A 20776-nucleotide genomic window follows, 5' to 3' on the forward strand; every position below is an offset into this window, starting at 1 on the left:
TGTATTAAAATGCCAAGTCGTGCCAAGCATAATAAATCAAATTTTATGAGTATCGTACGAATTAACGGCACGCGCTGCCGTAAGATGGCAGCAGCGGCAGCTATCAAAAATGCCCTTTTTAAATTATTGCGCGGCGCGGGAACCAGCTTGGCGTTGCCAGATGACAGCCGCATTTTCAAGCAGGCTGGCAACCTCAGAGCGCACCCACGCAACTATTGTACAAAAACAACTATTGGATTTCGACAACAAATGGACCACACGATACCTCCCAAAGAGTACAAATGGACGCCTGGCAATCTTATCAATGAGTCCTTTAAGCTGGGTCCCAACGGTCACGTTTGCATTGTGCTCAACCGACAAATTCAAGTTCCCGCGCACGTGGTCAAGTTGTTATGGAAGAACGGTAAATGTCAAATGTAAATAAACCCACCTCAGAAATAATAAATAAAAAACGCCTGCAGCGACCTTGAGATGCGCCGTCGATGGAGGCTCCAATCACTTGCGGAATTTCATAGTGGCCCAGTCGGCAGCTAAACAGAACAAGGGCGGCAAAAGCGACATTGAACCGGGCGACATAGAACCTCCTGATCTGATAACGGGCGATTTTGATTCCATAACGGATGAGACAATTGAATTTTTTAAGAGTATACCTAAAATAAATACGCCCGATCAAGATGCTACGGATTTTACCAAAGCGTTCACAGTGCTGCAGCCGGTGATGTTGCAGCGCAAGGTAAAGGATGTGGTAGTGTTCCATGACTGTTCAGGTCGGCTGGATCAGGTGATGGCCAACCTAAACACCCTGTACAAAATGCAAAAGGATAATTGCAATGTTTATCTGCTGAGCGGTGATTCCATAACATGGCTTCTGCGGCCGGGAAAACATACTATTCAGGTACCACTTGATCTGGTAACCAGCCAGCGCTGGTGTTCTTTAATGCCCGTGGGCAGCACGGCTCACAACGTCACCACACAGGGGCTCAAGTGGAATCTATGTGGGTATCACGTGGTGACGACTAACCATAAAAAGTTTCATATACGTTCTCTTGTTTTGTAGATCATGCTCAAATGGAGTTTGGTGGCATGGTCAGCACCTCGAATACCTATTCTACGGAGTTTGTGCAGGTGGAGACGGACAGCAATTTGATATGGTCCATGGGTGCTTATGGCTTTGAGGAGAAATTGCGTTCGACCATGAAATAAATTGGCAGCGTAAAGAATTTTTTTTTTTTTTCGATCAAAAATGCCGCTTTGAGACTTAAAAAGTACTTATAGCTACTTATAAGCCTATTGTTGTTGGTTAAAAAAGTGACAAAAAAAATGTTTATTGTTTCGTACTCCTCTTAAGCTAACGCGAACCGGGCAGCGGCATCAATTGGAAACCGCTGCTGGTGCCTGTTTTCTTGCCCAACCAACTGGCCGCACCGCTAGCAGCGCCTCGCTTGGATACGACGCCGCCACGACTGCTGCTGCTGGCGCCGCGAGTGCTTCTGGCAGGCGTGGCTTTTTTGCGCGGAGATGCAGCGCTTTTATAACGTTTGGTGGTGCTCGTGGCACGTCCACGCCAGGCACGCTTCCGCTTGCCGCCACGCGTTCCTGCCGCTGAGCTACTTGAACCCTGCGATGCTGCCGCTCGGCCCCAGTCATCATCGTCCCCACCTTGTGCCGACCAGGAGGCGCGAGCGCTGCTCGAAGCTTGTGGCGTCACAGGCACAGCTGCTGCCATTTCAGCTGCTTCCATGTCGTGCATGACCTGCAGACATTCCTTCTCTGTGGCATAGCCGCTAGTAATTTCCAACAGTTTGGCGCCATACTTGTCGAAATTTGCTTTGGTTACGTGTGGTATGGAGCACATGTCCTGCTCCGTGGTTGGTAACTCCTCGGCCATGGCCTTCAGCGCCTGCATGTTCATAATGCTAGCCATGGTTACATCGCGCGCCGCAGCTATGGTGCGGCATAAATCAAGCAGATCCGCATAGCAGCGCTCGTGCAGATTATTCATTTCGTTTTTACCCGCTGCGGGTTCAGAGACAGTGGCCACCGTCTTGGAGCCGCCAGTCTCCTTGCGGGAGAGAGCAAATTCGATTTTGGGCGTGCCATTCATGAGCTCGGTTATGTTGTTGCCCAGATAAAGGTACGCCTGTGGTATGTCCTTGGTGAAGATAAGATCCTCCTTGAGGTAATTCTGCAGCACCATATGTCGCAATAAACGCTGCACATCTGACTTATCCCAGTCCTTTAGAGCACCATGATGCGGCGTTTTATTGTGCCCAAATTCAACAATCTTTTTGATCATGGAGCCCTTGAGCACATCCGCTAAATGGAGCAGCGTGAAGCGTGAGCGCCCGCTGCACAAGTCTCGCACAGCGCACGCCGCCTTACGGCACTGCTCCAAGGCATCGATTTGCTTAAAGCTGCGCTTTTTCAGGCAATTGTCGCAGGCGGTACGCCGATTCTCTAGACATTGCTCGCTGGTAAAATGCTCCCCAAAGTAGTCCAGCTGTTGGGCACGACGGCAATCGGTGATATTCTCGCAGTAGCCCACAATGCGATGTAGATTATCGATGTGTATCTTCTTGACATGGTACTGCAACGCACGATCAGCTGCAGTGGGAGAAGATTCAGTGCTGTTAATTCAGTTGTAGTTTGTAATGTGAAGCACAACTTACCATCCATCATCTTTTTTAGGCGCAGCATGTCGCTATAGTTATAGTAGAGTATACAATCGGCTATTTCGCCATCGCGTCCAGCGCGACCTGCCTCCTGATAATATCCCTCAATGGACTTGGGCAATGAATAGTGAAGCACAAAGCGCACATCGGGCTTATCAATGCCCATGCCAAACGCAATTGTGGCGCATATCACACGCACCTTATTCGTTATCCAATCCTTTTGGCGGGACTCGCGTGCCGCATCCGTTAAGCCCGCATGATAGGCCACCGCGCGTATGCCGACAGCGCACATCTTCTGCGCCACCTCGTCGCATTCCTTGCGCGACAGGCAGTAGATTATGCCGCTGGCTGTTACTGCACGGGTTTGTATAAAACTGCGAATATCGTCCAACGTGGAGGCGCCCTTCTTGGGCAGTACCTGATAGCGTAAGTTGCTGCGATTGAAACTAGACAGAAACCACTTGCAATGCGTCAGATTCAGTTGCTGCAATATGTCCTGTCGAACGCGTGGCGTAGCCGTGGCCGTCAGCGCCATGGAAGGCACATTGGGAAAGCGTTTTCGTAAAATGCCCAGCTTCTTGTAGTCCGGCCGGAAGTCATGACCCCATTGAGAAACACAATGAGCCTCATCTATGACAAAGCGACTGATATAGTTGTTGGCGCTCAGCTGATCGAGTGTGTCCTGAAAGCGCGCCGAACTGGAAATCTTCTCGGGCGTCACATACAACAGTTTTACCAGCGGTGGATGACACTCTAAATCCCTATATATAGTCATAACCTCATCCAAAGTCTGCTCTCCGGACATGCTCTTGGCGCAAATCTGCAAAGTATTGAAATGATGTTACAAGAACTTATGTCAACTCCATACACTACTCACATCCAACGAAGCCAGCTTGTTGACTTGATCAAATATAAGCGATTTGAGCGGACTTATAACTATGGTAACGCCCTCGGTGAGTATAGCAGGCAGCTGGTAGCACAAGGATTTGCCGCCACCCGTGGGCATGAGTACAAAGCAATCGTTTCCTAACAGTGCCGCATTGATGACTTGCAGCTGATTAGGTCGGAAACTCTTTAGGCCAAAGCTAAAGCTAAGCGCCTGCATCAGACGCGTGGAATGCTCGAACTTCTGACCATCGAATTCGCCCGTGATCCCATCATTATGCACATTGGCATGGAAATTTGCCTCGATTTTTTGTGCAGCAGCTGCCGCGCTTCTTGCGCGGCTTATGCTAGGCTTGGATTGGGACTCTACGCGACTGGTCAAGTCAATGCTTGATGTTACCGCTTGCTCATGCGCCTGCTCAAATAATGCCGGATCGTACTCTGGAAAGCCGTCATCGTCCAAAATTATAGGCACTTTGCTGGCAACGTTACGTTGGGCAGGCTCTTGTTCCTTTGTAGACGCCTGATTGACAGCCTCAAAATCCGCGTAGGCATAGTTTTTGTACTTTGATTTGCGTCCCTGAAGCGCCTCGTGCTCTTCGCGTATTTGCCTCAGAGTGTCCTCGAAATCATCATCGGAATCAACAATAGTTGTGGCCTTGGCCGGATCAGTCGACACGAGTGGAGCGTATTGTGTTGAGCTGCAAAGTTCCTCCTCATCGAGTCGTATGCTTTGCGCTAGATAATCATCCTCATCCGACTCCAACGTTGGACCATCTATGGGCACCAGGTCTTCCAAATCATCAGGTGCATCATTAACATAGCTTTTGTTTGTTGTATTTGATTTTGTTGTTGTTGCTGGCTTTGAAATTAACACCAGGTCGTTCAGCTCCTCCTCATTTGGGTCCTCTGAAGGACCCGTTGCACAGCTACTGGGCGTTAGCGCCTTTGTTTGCCGCTGTTCCGCCTGCATCTCGCGCTCCTCCTGCTCCAATGCATCAAAGTCCGGTTCGTCTGGTTGCGCCTCTCGCTCCTGACGTTTACGCTCGATTTGTCGCTCCAGAAGTTGTGTGCGCGCCTTAAATTTCTGACGCATGACCTTTAGCTTGAGAAATGTGTTCGCCTCGAAGCCAGCGATTTCATTGAAATGAACCGCGGGTATTTGATCAATCACCTCGCAGTATTTCTCCATTAGCTCGATGTACCTGGTCTTGTACAGGCTCATGGTGTTCCTTAGCATTGTCTCATTTTGCTGGCAAAAATCAGTCTTGGCTATACCTATCTCATACTGACCTAGATCGCGCAAATAGTCGGCCAGTGAGTTATCAAAAACAATTTTAAGCTTAGGCTTGGCAGTGGTTGCCGCCGTCGCAGGTGCTGGTTTCTCTGGCATACTCAGCATGGAGCTGGACGTAGTTGACTGCGTAGCAGTTAGTTCCAAATTGGTAGGTGGCAAAAATGGCTGAGTCGGCGTATCAGACAAAGGCTCCTCTTTTGGAGTGTTCTTTACCATCGCATCAAAGCTGTCGTCCAAGGTGCTGCTTGCATTTGAATTGGTCAATTTGGGTGATTCAATGGCATCCAATTTAAGTGGGGACTGGGACAATGACAGTGCCTTTCGTGGTGATACGGACAGCTTATTAATGTGTCCATTGAGCTTTGATAACGTAGCCTGATAGGTTGCATCTTGTTTGAGCACTTCATCAAAGTTATCAAAGTTTAATTTCAGGCTCCCAGCGATGGCAGGCTTTGTGGGAGTTTTGTTCGTGGTTGCAACATTTGTTGGCAGTGGTGCTAGAGGCGATTGGTTGGCATTATCAAAGCTATATCGCTTAATAAGCGCATTACCATTGGCGTCCTTATCTGGCGCTTTATTCATAGTCGTCATCGTCGCGGATGGCACTTCGCATTGACTCTGTGCACCATCTTCATCGGATGAAGATGAGTCGAGATAAATGGGATTATAAAACTTTGCTTTTGCTGCCCTTACCGCCAAAATATCTAAAACAAACATAAAACATTACCTATATATAACAAATATTATTAGTGGGAACTACAACTTTTTCTTGATTGCGTCGATTGGCTCTGGCTGTTTTTGTCTAGGCCAAGGAATGCAGACATTGACAGTTGTTTGTTTTGATTAACGGGTTTTCTGGACATTGTGTAAACTCGCGCACAACTTTAACACTTATTTAAACTTTTATACAACTTAATTAACTGAATCGGAATATGTAAACAAATTAATAAAAAATAAAAGACGCGGGCAACTGTCGCACATCTTGTTGTGTTCATCGACCAGAGTTGCCAGAGATTGGCAATATTAATAGTTGTCAAGATAGATATATATCGCAGTTAATAAACTATACAAATTTTCCTATTTCCTATTTAGAACTTTATACAGAATAAAAGGTCTTTATCAATAGTTTAATTATTTATGTAGACCAGGTATAAATGTCGTTAAGAGAGTTCGATAACATTTATCGAATACTACGCGGCAATGCCAAAATCATATGTGTGTCAAACTAGCGGCGACTTAGCGTCGATTTTTAGTCCTTGGTTTCGGAAAAGAAATCGCTCATGGGATAGTCGCACCTATCGATATATAATAAGAGATATTTTTTCATGCATTTAGTGCCCTGCAACTGATGCAGTAATTTTTCTGTGAAAGCTTAAAAAATTTCGCTTAGGCAAAAATTAATGGCAAACAAGCGTCTATTTATCTACGCTGCATTTCTGGCGATATGTTATTTACTTGGCGCGACATGGGTAAGTATTCTCAACGTAATACCTACTACGCTAAAACTTTAATGATGGTTGTATTTGTTCGTTGACAAAGGCTGAGACAGCAACACAAACACTGACCAGCAGCAGCAGTAATAGCAACAACAACGCCAGTCAACTTAATGCACCTGGTAAGGCGGCAGTAACTACTGCAGCGCCAGCAATCGCTACTCCAAAAGTCATAAGCAGTACGGCAACAAGCGCCAACACAAGTAGCAGTCCTAGTGAATGGTTTGTAATCCCGTAGTTACGAAACGTAAACAGATTTTAGATATATGCCGTTCTACAATTAGTTCCTGTGTTGGAGCGCTGCTACCGCAAGTGGATGCCAATGGAAAGGAGCTTCCCATGTGCGCCGAGTGTAAATGCTCCCATGTAGCGCGCAATACGACACTTATAAAGGTGTGTATAGTCCTAGTATCGCCTTAAATTTGCCAAAAATGTTTTGAATTTGTTTGATTTCTAGGTCGTTGTCATTATTGTGATTTGGATAATATCCATTTTAGTGATATACATGCTCTTCCTAATGTGCTTGGACCCACTGCTTAACAAACGCGTCAAGGCTAACAATTATCAGGAGCACACCAATGAAGATGTACATAACAAATATTCTAAATATGCAGGCATTAAATATAGTCGACTAGCCGCTTATCCTGCCGTTGATGACGACAGTGATGATGAGGCGCAGCTAGTTGGCAATAAAGAAGCACACAACGTTTGACGCCGTTTGCCAAACGATTTATATAGAAATACTTTATTGTTTTATTTTATTTAATGCTTTTAACATACGCACGTGCTAACCAAAGTTTTTTGTTTATGTGTTAACCAATAACGGCCTCAAATAATTCGCTTCAAATTTTCCTTCTTTTTCTGCTGCGCCTCCTAGGACGAACCCACACCGCCTATACCCGCTGGCCCCAACAATCAAGAGCTAAGCGCACGTGCCAATGTTCTGAATCGTGTCGGACATCAGCAGGACAAATGGAAGCGTCAAGTGCGGGAACAGCGGCGTCACATCTACGATCGCCATACCATGCTAAATTGAACAGCAACATTATGTGCTGGAGCCGTTGGCGACTTAAAGACATGTATTCTGGCAGCAATTACGTATTGTATTTGAAATAGCTCTTTAACACTGCTTGTCTCATTAATTGGATCAAAATTAATTAATATTATTAGCAACATTTTATATTTTAAATAAATTCACATAACCAAATAACTATATGAACGTTTAAAGGATCAAATTGAATGTAACTACTCGAGAGTTGGGCAAAGTTCTATAAGAACTTTCGCACATGCGCTTCATTTGCAAAATTTCAAGTATTCCTTGGAATCTCCTCGATATTCCCCACATCATTTGTTATTTTCAAGAGCCTACAGGCTTTATTAATGTGTTTGGTTCTTAAATTACATTGTATTTGAAAATTCAGCCTAGTAGCCTTTTACGGTTTCAGCAAAGGTCCAGTTTTCTTCTACTTTAAAGGGGCCTTTTATGCTGCAATCGGCGGCAGTGCAAATGCCAACCGTGTATTGGGGAATGCTGCGCGTATCACGGTAATACAGCACCTTCATAGACTCACGAATCTGCATTTATACAAAAAATGTATTAATATTAATCAATAATATTTTGTTTGTTGTTGGCCTACCAAGTTGGTTGCCTCTTCGAAAGTAAAATCGCGATCCTTGGGCTTGCGCTCCCGCACAAGCGGTAGAGCTAAATGTCGTCCAAAGCCGGTGGCCACTACATAATCATTATAGGCCCTTCCTCGCATATCAACATTACCCAGAAACGGTTTACCGGTCTCATCAACACCACCAACCACAACATCAATGTAGAGTGGATTCATGCGTGAGCGTCGGTTATACAGCACGCGTGTCAACCAGCTGGCCAATTCTCCAGGCTTCATGATGACACCATCATTGTAGCACTGATCCTCTATCATCTTCTGATCGATGTTACGCTTGATAGACTGTATGTCCGCAAAGTCTCCACTTCCGCCTAGCAAAATGTTGTTATTGATCTTGAATACGCGTTGAATATCCTGATAACGTGCCAGGGAGCCATAGGAAACCAGCGTATCAGCAGCCACCAGGACACCACCATCGAATTTGATGCCCACCACTGAGGAGCCCGTAGTAATTGCAGCGCTAATAATGTAAAAAGTGCTAGAGCTTTCAGGCGGTGCAAACTGCCTTAACTTACGTGCTGTGCTTGGTACCGAAAGGACCTGCAGTTGTTAATTCTCGCGGCAGTTGTGTTGGGGCATTGCCCCCCATGAAATTGTAAAATTGACCGGGCGAAGGTCCATTTGACCACATTGGCTGTGCGAAGCTGTTGTTCATCATCTTAATATATTTAATAATAGTACTTTGATATCAAGTGGAAATAACAGCAAAAGCAGTCGCAGAATGACAGGCACAAATAAAAGCCGAACAGTTTTAGATAGCGACGAATTTATAAAGCTTTGCAGCACTGCAAGGCGTTTTGATCGATATACGCAACTATCGATACACATAGGCCAGGGCAACCTGTTGGAGCAAACGATATGGTGACAACTCTGACAACGACTAGTTGGCTGGCTTTGCACAAAACGCGCTAGATTTAGAAATTATATTAAAATTTTGAAGCAAAGTAAGAAAAATACAATTTTGATTAAAAATACATGCTCACCTTTATTTTTGGAGGTAGTATAATTCAATAGAATATACAAATACGTATATATATTATATATATATTATATATATTTATATACATATATAATGCACACCTTTTAGGGAATGTTTAAATATTTTGCTTGCATCTTACAGATGGCATAATACAGATGAATAGAATATCATTGTAGAGAGTACAGTTCGCTAACTACTAAAAACATTTAACATACATAATATATAAAAATTTCTCGATTATGCAATAGTAAAATAGTCTACATTACATGCTAGTGTCACGGCCAATTTTTAGTATCTTACTAAATTAAAGCTTTGCCTATAAATTACTAATCCTTGCAACAACAATACACATTATCGCTTGAGCTGGCGGGGGTTGTGGGCGCGCTTACGCCTGCCTTTTGAGGCTTACTATAGGAATGTGGACCACGCATAAAAACATCTATAAGCTGGCAATGGGAGCTGTATACACAAAAATCAAAAGTAAGTTAAAAATATAAGTTTAAATATTTGATATATCATCGTATGCTTGCCTCATTGTTATATCTAGATCGGTGACAACCTCTCCATCACAATTCCAGCTAGAAAACTCCGAACTGACCGTGTCATTGCCGCTTTGGGCAATTGGTGAGCGTGAACCGGCAATACTAAGGTTTTCCTCCGTTGTGACCGCTGTCAATGTACGAAAAATGAACTTACGAGTCCGGTAGACTTCCACAAAAGGTAGGTTGCGCTGCAATAATTTGGAAAAGCATGTTACGTTTATATTCTTAATAGCGATGTATATAATGAGTACTTACAATATCGCCTGCTCGGCCTGCAGTATTTAACAAAAACCGCACATTGTTGAGCAACGAAGTTTTCCGTACTAGGATCAGATCAAGGCAGCCATCGCCTAGATGACTATAGCGCGAGATGCCATTGGGGCTGCGGGCACAGGCACATGTGATGTTGGCGCCGCAAATCATAAAGAAATTTCCACGAATAATCTTCCACTGCAGGTCGCCCGGCAGGTTTAGGTTGGAGCCATACGAGCCGCCGGGCTGCAACGGTAGATTGACCGGACGTATCGGTCGCGGGCGCAACAATGCCGTTTCGCTTGTGTTTAGCTGCAGTTCACAATTTGACATAACGGACACACCGACAGGCAGATTTATCTGTGATTCCTGCTGTGGGTGCAGCTGCTCGTGCTGATCTGGGTGTAGTTGTCGCTCTTCCCTTCTTTCTATATCAGTGGCAAACAACGCAGGGCGTTGCTCCTGTAGGGAACTAGCTATGCTGCAGCGCTGGCAATTTGCATAACACACGGAGGCAGAGTCAGCGTGAACACTGACCGGGCTCTGTGGCGTTTCCGGCTCTGTGGGCTCCTCGAGCAGTTGCAGCTCCGCGTCATAGCCACGATTGTTAATAAACGCCTTGATGCCGCTATACTCGTAGCGCCGTGTTCCCATCCAGCGGTATTGTTCGCTCTCGGCGGCTACATCGCCCAGATACCCATAGCTCAGCACACTGGCACAGAACCTCAGAAGGGTGCGTTTATTGCTCACACTGCAGACGTCGAGGCCGCGCCTCTGGCCGAGCAGCACGTGAATGGCCGCAGTCCGTACATCAGCCGTGCCGTGCATGCTATAGACAATAGTATCAGTGCTGCCCGCTGGTATCACAGCCACAGGCAGGCTGGGACGTGGTATATAGGCTGGTCTCTGCTCATCCAAGCCCAATTCTCGCATGCGCCGAAACACAAGACCATTTATGACCTCGGCCACTGTACCATCACCGCCCACACAGCATACGGCATCATAGCAGCTAAGATCGTGAGTGAGCAGTATATCGCGGATTTGATTGGCACGCTGGGTGGTTATGCAGGTGACATCGATGCCGGCCAGCTGAAAAAGCGGTCGTACTAAACGCTCGTAGGTTTGTGTGCCTGCCTTGCGCCCCCCAAATGGATTGATGAAAACCAGCAGGCGTTGCACACGCTGCCCTCCAACGGGCGAGGACTTTAAGCGTGCCTGTAGCTGCAAATGCCATTGACGCACTATGTACGCATCTGCATTATAAAAGGTGATGCGTCGTAGCTGCCAGCGATTGCAGTCCGATTTCGATTTGCTCAGACGTTCTGCATAATTGACTGTCAAAAATTGTGCTGTGGGCTTCATATCCCCATCGCCATGATGCATATTTTGGTTAGAAGGGGGCTGTCGGCTTTCGTGTTTGGTGTCGCCAGAACATACGCTAATGATGTCATCTAAGTGCAGAATGTGGCTGTGCGGGCCATAGCTGCAAGTGCCATCGCCAGCCAGTTGTTGCTCGTATACAGAATCCTCGGGAAGCGGTCTCTTTTGCGGCTCGTTCTGGCGCGACTGTTTCTCCTTTGACTGGCGCTGCATGCGCTCCCAAACCAACCTCTGACCATGGAGCAGCACGCGGTAGCTCTTCTTTTTCAGCTGGAAGTTGTTAAGCAGCACATCTGAGGAGCAGCAAGTGGCGGCAGCCGCAGCGGCAGTTGTCGTCTTGTTAAACTCTGTGCTGCCGGTCTGCGTCATCTTCGTATCACTTTGTCTCTGCAAGGCAATGGCGAGAAAAACAGGTTTCCATTAGAATTACGTACTCGTTTGAACTTTGCTTTAGACGGCCTGTTTGCGAGTGGAGACGGGTGGTCGTTGCGGTAAATATAATAGCTCCATTCTCTTTTTTAAGACTTAAACACTGCAACCAAAGCTTTGGCTTTATGTTGATTTTGATTTATATTATATTTAATAATAGACCTATAGCAGCCAAATCGAAAATGTTTTTGAATATCGTTAGCATACATCCATAACATATGTTAATTTCAATTCAATAATATCGGATTCTAAAACGAATATATGACACACACATTTTTTTAATCGATTTTAAATATTCTCTATAATATATTCGTATGTAAGAAAATGATCATACCTCTATATTTCTTACTTGATTTTTCTATACGAGTACGCTCCACAATACATGACCAGTTTGCTATTTAAATATAGCATTCATTTAGTTTTTGCCACGACGCAATGTGCTATTTCCAATATTTACTGCTGATAAGCAACCAACCGAATCAAAATTATAAATGACATGCTAATGACATGTAATTCGCAACTCGAAAAGCGAAATGGAGATACATATGATTTTGCTAAAACGCTTCTCTTGGCTTCACCTGGGCCTTGGCTTTTGAAATATTTTAGAACATATTATACACACATGTTCAATGCCTATTAAGTTGTACCCCTGACACTGGCCTTCACCAAGCTTAACGCACAAGGGCCTAAAATATGACTAATATTTGTTACTGCTAATTAGATACACACACAAAAACAAGTTAAGAGTGATCGACTAGGCGGTACCTGAACCTAAAGCACTGTATTTGAGTAAGTAAGCATATAAGTATATTTATCCATATAATTATATATCCATATATAGTGCAGTATATATAAACATCAAGGACATCGAATGGCACCCATTAAGGTTAGCTATTTGAGGCCATGGTACTTATATTAGTGGGTACAGGGCATAAAAAATAGAGCTGAGAATTTACCAGTTCAGCGACATGGACGAAGCACACTTACACGTCGTATAATCAAAGATCAAGGTTATAAGTATGTTACTGTACTATATATAGAGTAAAGAATCAGAACAATTTAGGAAGCTGCGCTCTAGCAACAGCAATCAACAACAACAAAATCAGTAAAAATGTTGCTCCGAAACGAGTTTCTCTCGTCTTCTCTTTAGTACTCTTGTCTCCACTCAGGGTGTGCAGCTTTTTGACCTTCGCCTTGAATTGCAACAAGTTTTTTTTGTATAGTCATTTTTGAACTGCCCGACTCGCCTGAACGAATCTGTGTGTATGTATATTGGACACTATTAGTAGAGTTAACGGCCTTTTAAGTCAAAAATTAAACCGCATATGCATTTAGTCTATGCAAATGACATTTAAGTTTTGTTTCGCCTATTTTATGCTCATTTCCGGCTAGCAATTGAAAGCTTATAAGCCACCAATTTTTTGAGTACAGTGCATGATAAATGCTTTTTATGTATTACCAATTTTTTAAGTACAGAGCATAGTAACTGCTTTTTATGTTTCCTATTCCTCTTTATATATATACATATATATATATATACAATTTTTAATTAACGCTTTTAATTAACCTTGTCGTTTGCAATTTTCAAAAATGTCTTTAAACCCATTAAAATAATTTGTTTGTGTACTTTCAAGTGTCTGGCACGCCCTTCTTGACTGAATGCCAAAATTCAATTATATTTTGTATGAATAAAACAACAATTATTTATATATAGGCACGAGAAACAAATAAAACAATTGGCATAACTTTACAAATATAAAACTACTTTCTTATATACTAGAGTATATTGTAGCACTTACTTTTGTTAAAAGCTATACAAATCGAGTGTTTTGTTTTGATAAATCTATTTTGTTTAAAAAACGCACGCAAACAGTTTATTTCGATAATATCACGGCACGCTGCATTAGCGGGCTGTAAACGAGTCAGCCTCAGATAGAAAATATTGTAATTGTTGTATTCTATAATTAAGTACATTTATTGTAACTAAACAAAAACATTGAAGTTCCTCAGTACTTAGCAAGCCGCCTGCTTATCAATTTATAAGTGCATGTGACCGATAGATAAGATAGCGACAATGATTAAAAAACTAATGAACTAGAATAGAGGAAGGCGCGTCAGATGAGTTTGCAGCGAAACATAATTAATTATTTAACATAATTATTACAAAATATTTGTTCAATATCCTTTCAAATTCAAGTTTGTACCAGTCAGCTTTTATCACATCGTTTAACATTATCAATAATACTTAATAGGACAACACTTAACCGTGTATCTGGCAGGTAGCAGGGGGTAAGGCAGAAGTCCGCATTTAAATGAATTATAAATTGTATAAAGAATTTAAATGCAAACATTTTGGCATCATAAAAAAAAATCTAGCTTTCAGAGTTGAAAAGAAAACATTTATATCCGCACTTGAAGTGGTGAAGTGGACGCGTTTAACCTATTTATAGCTGACACGCAGTCCAAAAATATTCTACAACCAGACACGGTTTATATTAAGATATAAGCCACATAAAATAGCAAAAAATAACAAAAAGTCAGCAAAAGCGAGACGGGAATAGGTATGGTCAAGCTTGGATAAGGCAAAAAAAACAAAGCTGTTATACTTTACAATTATACAATTACGAAAGCATAAACACTCTGGAGAACATTGGGGAGTCATTTTAAGCGGGCACACAACAAACATTACGCCAAGCACCGTTATCAGAATACAGCTGAGAACGGCAACGACAGCGCAAGTATGTAAGTACATGTGTGTATGTAAATTTCCAAATTGCTTTGCGTACGCATTGTCTGCTTCAGTTCAACACATTCTGAATGTATTCATTAGGTTCATGTGTACTTATTTAGCTGTTTTTGTCAGTGGGAATACCGGTAGTTGGTTACTGTTATGTTCAATAGGAAAAATTACCTTGTACATAGAAGAAATATCCGTATATCCATGCAATCATTGATGCATACATAAGCTACAGTTGATTTTAATTTTTCCAGTTATGTTGTTGGAAAATCAAGCTAATTCGATAAGCATTGCAATTTTGCACACACACGCACACGATACATACAATTTCAACGGCAGTTATATTACACGTTTTCCAATTGCCTTACTCCATTCACTTCCGCAACTAACCTTTATAAAGAATGCAACATTATAAGAAATTACCAACGTAAATCCAAAACCGAAATGCAAGAAATACTCAAGTTCCTAAACTGCGAAGCATTGAACGTGCTCCTCACTCGGAAAAACCAAACAAAATACTAATGAAAAAACTCAATGTGACCAGTCATCGTCGGCCACATAATACCAAAAAAGCTTTCCACAAAAATGTGGCAGTCGTAATACCAACCGGTGGCAAAAGACTTGTACAACGGTAATAATTGCGAGCAATTATTTTTCATGGAAACCTGAAAAATCTTTAACCTAAAATACATTTACTGAGTTTCTCAAACAACATTTTTTGTATTCCTTTTGAAAGTAATTCAAAATATGTCAGTCATTTATATTCTCCCATTTTGTCATGCAATAAAGCAATATAAATTTTCCTGTTCTATTTTACCGCCACAATATGAGTAAGTAATTTAACGATTTATTAACTCTCGGTATTTCTTCAGTTGGTTACTTTTGTGGCAGGCTCTCCCTGTGGCAAGTGTAACACATGTCCGTGCTCTGGTCAGTCGAATCAGGCTCCGCGACAGCAGCCAGTTCCTCAACAACAAGAACAAGAAATCCAGCAGCAACAACCAGAAATTTCTTGTCAACAACCGCAACAGCAACAAGCTGAGCGACAATTAGAAAGGAGATCCAGAGTTGAATGCCATTGCGTCAGTAGCAAAAGCAATAGACGAAACACAGCCCCAGTGCAGGCACCGCTCGCTGATTCATACACATGCTCTCGACCAAAACCTCAGCCTCAGGCAGCACCCACGCCGATCGAGGAGCGGTGCACATGCAAAGCAAAAGCTGCCCCGCCTCAGTGCGAGTGTAGCCCACCAGTAGTACCCCCACCTATGACGTCACAGCAACGGCTCGCAGCTGATCGCGAAAGGGCAGAGCAGGGGACGCATGCGTACATTACTTGCGGCCAACCGACTCCTTATCGAACCCAGAACCAGCCACAGTACTCACAGTATGGAAATCAACAGTCGCGCGCTCCTTGTTCGCATTGTCGATCCCAGAAAAAAAAGAAGTGCAGCATACAGTGAACGAACGTCAATTCGTTTGGAATGCTATCAGATTCGGACAGATTAGTAGGCGACCCAGACCCAGATGCTCAGTCGGCGAATGAACAAAAATTTTCTAATATTCTCACAATTTACGCATAATACTTATTTAGGAAATTTATAAAATAAAAAATTCTCAAATGTGATTGCTAATGCGACCGGAGTCATCCCAATATCAAGTGCAGTTCTTACGCTAGCTTTATCCCTTTCGGTACAAGTAAGAGTTAAAAAGGCCCATTATGTCTGGCTCAAGAATACATGACACTAAGTCTAATACTGGAGCAGGATGCTGCTGCGCTCCAAGCCGAACTAATATCGAAACGAATATTCAACCTGGAGCAAATTCCGTACTACCATGCGGCGGTCCACAGGGTCAACACTGTGCTGTAAGATATGGGCCCCCAGCCGCATCTGTATACAAACGGCCCCGAAACCAAGCCCAGTGCCATCATTGCAGGCGAAAGACAAAAAAGCGGTGCTCCATTCAGTAAACTCTGGCGCAAGCAATTGTCGCAATGCAAAATTTACAATATTCAAGTAATCAAAGCTGGCTTTACAGAATCACCAAGCTTTCAGTTTTTCCAAATCATTTAGAAAAATTTCAAAATTCAAGTCGGCTGCAGAACAAAAATATCTCCAAATGTAAATTGCTAAGAAACAACAAAAAAAAGAAGCTGAACTCCACCTTGAAAGCTGAAGCTGGTGAATTCTAGTTCATTGTTAACTACACCCACCGAGACCCAAGAGTAAGATGTCCCAGCCAAATATGTCTAGCGAGCCTTCAGAGCCTAAAGCGAATTGCCAATGTACTCCATTGCATCAACGACAAGAACAACGGGCTTCACCTTTGCAACCAGAGATCATACGAATTCCTTGCACTAGCGGACCTCTTCCCGAGTTGCAACCCAATCAGTATTACGGTTGCCAAGACCGCAAACAGAAACGGAAGTGCAGCATACAATAGATTATATCTTGAGCAATGATATCTGAATGGGAATAGGCTTTATACTCTAAAACAATCAGCATAGCAGGCGTTACAAATGGAGAAACTAAAGAGGCTGCTTGTAAAATAGTGACATCCACATTTAGCAAAATTTTCAGTTTTTCGTTCAAATACTATGCAATCCTAAGGACTTACGGCATTGAACCCAATGTGATTGCTGATGGGCAAGTCAATTCAAACAATATTTTTGTTCCGTTTAGCCAATCGCCCGAGTTGCAGCGCGGCGCCTAAGTAAATATTTCTTAATAAGTGCATATTTCTGTTCTGTTTAGGCAATCGCCTAGGCTACGGCGCGGCGCCTTGTAACATACAGCGCAGGTACGCATATTGCCCCAATCGTCAGAGATGTCATCCTGAAAGTTACGTTTGGCACGGGACTCACAGAGACATGTGTAGAAAACGCAGCCGGAATTGTTTTGTCATTCGCAGTCCACCTCTTGCCAAACTACGACAGCGGTCAATATGCCGTCAAGGGCTTTCCTCAAGCGTAGATTCAGGGTGCTGTTGTCCACCGCCAGAACCAATTTTGCGGCGACCATGCCGTCAGATAGCATCCTCAAGTACAATTGACTGCTGTTCGCCACTGGAACCTGCCCCGCCGCCCGCCCAATTGACATGTTATCCCGTTAGGCAACCAATTCTGGAAACCCCAGTGTGCGGTCTACCTAGACAACGGATGTGTGAACCACTGCGATCTCGATGTCCGACTCAGTTGCCACCCGTACTATCTGCACCTATGCCGCCGCCATATCAACCTTGTTATTCGAATCATTGTGGACAAGCTGATCATTACGCACCTGTGGTTCAGAGAATGAACGAGTGTATTGACGAACCGTTTGATCGCTACTATGATTATGACTGTAGTCAACGAAGACCAGATGCTAATCGATTGGCTTTTGATTTAAACAGATTCGATCGCGACAATATTGGTCGTCGAAGAAATGTCAGCATTCGCACTTGCGTGGACTATGATTATGAACCGGGACACGTAGTTAACCCTAGGCAACCATATGCCTTTTGCAATCGCCCTTTATATCCAAATTCACGCCAACCATGTCTATATCCACAATTTGTACCAACACGACTGAATCGTTGTCCTTCGCAGCGGAACTGCTCCGCCGTCGACAGACAATGCCCAAACTGAATTTGAAAATGTGAATGGGTGCAAAAAAAATACCAAACAACGAAAATAACCGACTATCGGTCTCATATCGACCAACCACCACAATCAAGCATTAATAGAATAGCATGGTAAAAAAATACCGCGATACAGCTGTCGATTAGTCCAATTTATCAGTCAGCTATCGACCCACCACCGCGATCGAGGAATAAGGGAATACAAAAAGTAGCGTGCGCTATACGTGAATTCAGAACAATCTCTTAAAAAATGGATGACGGGGAATATGATAATGATGAGTACGTGTATACTGCCTATATCTCTATCTCTTCTATAATTTATACGCTTTCTCCTTTTTTTTCAGTGTCGGCGGGGATGATTTCGATGATGTCGATGAGGACGTGGACGAGGATATTGCTCAGGAGGAAGAAGTAGATAATATTGAGATTATTGCACCCGGTGGCGCAGGGGGCGGCGGTGTACCTAAGTCCAAGCGGATCACCACTAAATATATGACGAAATATGAGCGCGCGCGTGTTTTAGGCACACGAGCACTTCAGATTGCAATGTGCGCACCCATTATGGTTGAACTGGATGGGGAGACGGATCCACTACAGATTGCGATGAAAGAACTGAAACAAAAGAAAATTCCAATTATCATACGTCGCTTTCTGCCAGATCACTCGTACGAGGATTGGAGTATAGATGAGCTTATCATGGTGGATAACTAGATGTAAGAACAGAATAGCTATAACAAATTTATTACATTTGAAAAAAAAAACAAATATCAAGCCACCCCAAAAAAAATATAGAAATAAACAATTAAATGAAAAGATGCAAATGAAGTCAGCTCCAGGCATACCCCTCGCCTTGCTGATAGCAGAAACGTTCCAGTAGGCCAACGGCATGTTGACCTGTCCTGCAGATGGCACCAACTACGGCGGGCAGTAGGCCACACTCTGAAAGATTTTGCTCTCCAAAAACTTGTCCAGAGACGCCAGCCTCTTGTTCCGCTGCCTTAGATTCGGCAGGCGTGATCTCCAACAGTTTCTGTGTAGCTTTGGTGAAAGCCAGAGTATTAATACTACTGGCCAGCGTGGCACTAAATGCCTGACGCGTTTCGCACAACAACATTGCAACGCTAGGCAGGAATGTGGGCAGCAACAGTCCCTTGATATCAATGCTGTAGTAATCGACACCGTCAAGCCGCACTTTTTTGGAGCGCGGCAGCAAATTCTGCATCGTAGCTTTTGGAAAGGCTACGGGGGCCAGAAGCGTAGGCGGGACACCTGCCAAGCGACCAACGCTGGTGATTGTACTCTTAGCATTCAGCAAGTAGCTGAAGAATCCTTGGCACTCCACACCTTCGATCAGCAGCAGCGAATTATCACTAAAATCCTCGCTCATTTCGGCTGCCTGCAATCTCCTCGCGTGTGTAGTTTGTATGCGCCGTAATTCGCGCTCATCTACGCCCAAGCTTTCCAGCCAAGCATCATCGTCATCATCCTGGTCGGATATGTGCTCATTATCCTCGGCCTGGCCATTAGCTACCGTAACGCTTGGCCGCCCATCGATTATGTTTCCCTCGCTTTCTTCTGTAAAGCTGCTATTTGAAGCGACGCCATATGCTGCATCCTGCTGTTTGAGTGGCATGCTGAACTCAATGCCTTCTTGTCGGAGAGCGCTGCGCATTCCGCGAGTCGACGGTGTAACAAGGGCATGTGTTTCTGCGCGTCCACCACTGCCTGCTGCTCGAAAGAGCACAGTGAAAGAGTTAGCGCACAAATAAAAGTACGGGCACTGACGTGCTCGCAGAAGTTGGAAAAGTCCGCGAAAGCTATAATCCCACTCTTCTGCAAGGGCCTTTCGCTCTCGCTCGCCAATTGTGATGCCGTTGTTCTCTTTAGCACTGCGTGGATAAAGCGTTAACCAGGGCAAATGAGGATGCTGCCAATAGTAAGTGCATTGATTAAATCGCGTGGCATCTGATATGTCCAACGTACTCTCCGTATGATATGTGTCGAAGCAACGCACAAAGCTTGTCAATCCGCTTGCCAGTTGTGAAGTTTTTAGCTGCGTAGCGGGCAGTTCTGTAGGACAGAAAAACCGCACCCTCGTTTTAAGGCACCAGTCTATGGGGAGATGTGAAGTATGCTTTTGCTGAGCAGCCAGTGCAGCATCAGTTTCCTCATCAGCTTGTGTGACCTTTGCCTGGTGCAATAGTTTGGCAAAAGCCTGGGCATCAAATTTCTGTAGCACTAATTTAGCCGGTGGCGAGTGTTTTTTTGAGGTAAAGCATGTTAAATTGTTGGTCAATGACGTTTGGGCATCGGAAATACTTGAAACGTGTGGTTCATCATGTTTTTGCTTTTTGGCGCCATCTGCGAATCTGTAAATGACTGTATTTGGAGCCAAGCAGCTGATTAAAATAAAACACTCACTTGGCGAATGGGTTTTTGCGCTTTTGGGCTATTTTGGCTTCCAGCAGCTTGCACTTGTCGTTCTCATTCAATTCCGGACGCTTATTGTTGTTGCTGCTCACACGTGCCGCTAGTTGTTTCTTCTTTTGCTTTAATCTTTGTAGTTTTATAAACTGAAATTAATAACATTTTAATAAGCCTTGCATCAGATTTCAAGAAGTTCTTTATACATCATCGGGCCGCGTCCACTTGGAGCTCAAGCTCCCTTCGCTAGACATAATTGCAGTGATTACTGATTACTGTCTGCACTGTCAGAAACCTTAACAGAAGTCCCGCGTAAAATATGTTTCTTGTTTTCATGCAATTTTGCAAAAGATGTCAAAATATTTATATTTATCGATAAGTTAATC

General features: G+C 43.8%; 7 protein-coding genes across 10 annotated transcripts; 3 read left to right on the forward strand and 4 right to left on the reverse strand.

Moving 5' to 3' along the window:
* Positions 1-42: 42 nt before the first annotated feature.
* Positions 43-1220, forward strand: LOC6632578 (thiamine pyrophosphokinase 1). The gene is made up of 3 exons (XM_002056707.4): positions 43-403; positions 462-995; positions 1058-1220. Exons 1-3 carry the CDS (start codon positions 46-48, stop codon positions 1201-1203), a joined length of 1038 nt encoding a protein of 345 aa, XP_002056743.2. The 5' UTR covers positions 43-45; the 3' UTR covers positions 1204-1220.
* Blm (Bloom syndrome helicase) lies at positions 1146-5931 on the reverse strand. Of its 2 annotated transcripts, XM_015170261.3 has the most exons (5): positions 5618-5931; positions 5406-5558; positions 3550-5351; positions 2670-3492; positions 1146-2604 (listed from the first exon to the last, which is right to left on the reverse strand). In XM_015170261.3, the coding sequence occupies exons 1-5, from the start codon at positions 5715-5717 to the stop codon at positions 1349-1351; spliced, it is 4134 nt and encodes a 1377-aa protein (XP_015025747.1). In that variant the 5' UTR covers positions 5718-5931; the 3' UTR covers positions 1146-1348. The 2 variants fall into 2 exon arrangements, with proteins under 2 accessions (XP_015025747.1, XP_002056744.2); XM_002056708.4 differs by having other exon boundaries at positions 3550-5558; positions 5618-5930.
* Positions 5932-6162: 231 nt separating this feature from the next.
* On the forward strand, positions 6163-7557 carry LOC6632580 (uncharacterized protein CG1161). Of its 2 annotated transcripts, XM_002056709.4 has the most exons (5): positions 6164-6323; positions 6394-6569; positions 6632-6740; positions 6805-6933; positions 7225-7557. In XM_002056709.4, the coding sequence occupies exons 1-5, from the start codon at positions 6255-6257 to the stop codon at positions 7381-7383; spliced, it is 642 nt and encodes a 213-aa protein (XP_002056745.1). In that variant the 5' UTR covers positions 6164-6254; the 3' UTR covers positions 7384-7557. The 2 variants fall into 2 exon arrangements, with proteins under 2 accessions (XP_032289860.1, XP_002056745.1); XM_032433969.2 differs by lacking the exon at positions 6805-6933 and having other exon boundaries at positions 6163-6323.
* Positions 7558-7694: 137 nt separating this feature from the next.
* Positions 7695-8786, reverse strand: Prosbeta7 (proteasome subunit beta type-4). The gene is made up of 3 exons (XM_002056710.4): positions 8542-8786; positions 7985-8486; positions 7695-7922 (listed from the first exon to the last, which is right to left on the reverse strand). The coding sequence occupies exons 1-3, from the start codon at positions 8682-8684 to the stop codon at positions 7770-7772; spliced, it is 798 nt and encodes a 265-aa protein (XP_002056746.1). The 5' UTR covers positions 8685-8786; the 3' UTR covers positions 7695-7769.
* Positions 8787-9221: 435 nt separating this feature from the next.
* On the reverse strand, positions 9222-14856 carry Cerk (Ceramide kinase). 2 transcript variants are annotated; one of them, XM_015170259.3, is made up of 5 exons: positions 14803-14856; positions 14520-14735; positions 9803-11566; positions 9536-9735; positions 9222-9464 (listed from the first exon to the last, which is right to left on the reverse strand). In XM_015170259.3, the coding sequence occupies exons 2-5, from the start codon at positions 14526-14528 to the stop codon at positions 9332-9334; spliced, it is 2106 nt and encodes a 701-aa protein (XP_015025745.1). In that variant the 5' UTR covers positions 14529-14735; positions 14803-14856; the 3' UTR covers positions 9222-9331. The 2 variants fall into 2 exon arrangements, with proteins under 2 accessions (XP_015025745.1, XP_015025744.1); XM_015170258.3 differs by having other exon boundaries at positions 14520-14844.
* Positions 14857-17970: 3114 nt separating this feature from the next.
* On the forward strand, positions 17971-18779 carry Polr2F (RNA polymerase II subunit RpII18). Its single transcript, XM_002056712.4, has 2 exons — positions 17971-18245; positions 18311-18779. Exons 1-2 carry the CDS (start codon positions 18217-18219, stop codon positions 18675-18677), a joined length of 396 nt encoding a protein of 131 aa, XP_002056748.1. The 5' UTR covers positions 17971-18216; the 3' UTR covers positions 18678-18779.
* On the reverse strand, positions 18681-20753 carry hd (humpty dumpty). Its single transcript, XM_002056713.4, has 3 exons — positions 20597-20753; positions 20388-20539; positions 18681-20335 (listed from the first exon to the last, which is right to left on the reverse strand). Exons 1-3 carry the CDS (start codon positions 20642-20644, stop codon positions 18793-18795), a joined length of 1743 nt encoding a protein of 580 aa, XP_002056749.1. The 5' UTR covers positions 20645-20753; the 3' UTR covers positions 18681-18792.
* Between the last annotated feature and the right edge of the window lie 23 nt (positions 20754-20776).

The sequence above is a fragment of the Drosophila virilis genome, chromosome 2 (assembly GCF_030788295.1).
Source record: "Drosophila virilis strain 15010-1051.87 chromosome 2, Dvir_AGI_RSII-ME, whole genome shotgun sequence".
Lineage (NCBI taxonomy): Eukaryota > Metazoa > Arthropoda > Insecta > Diptera > Drosophilidae > Drosophila > Drosophila virilis.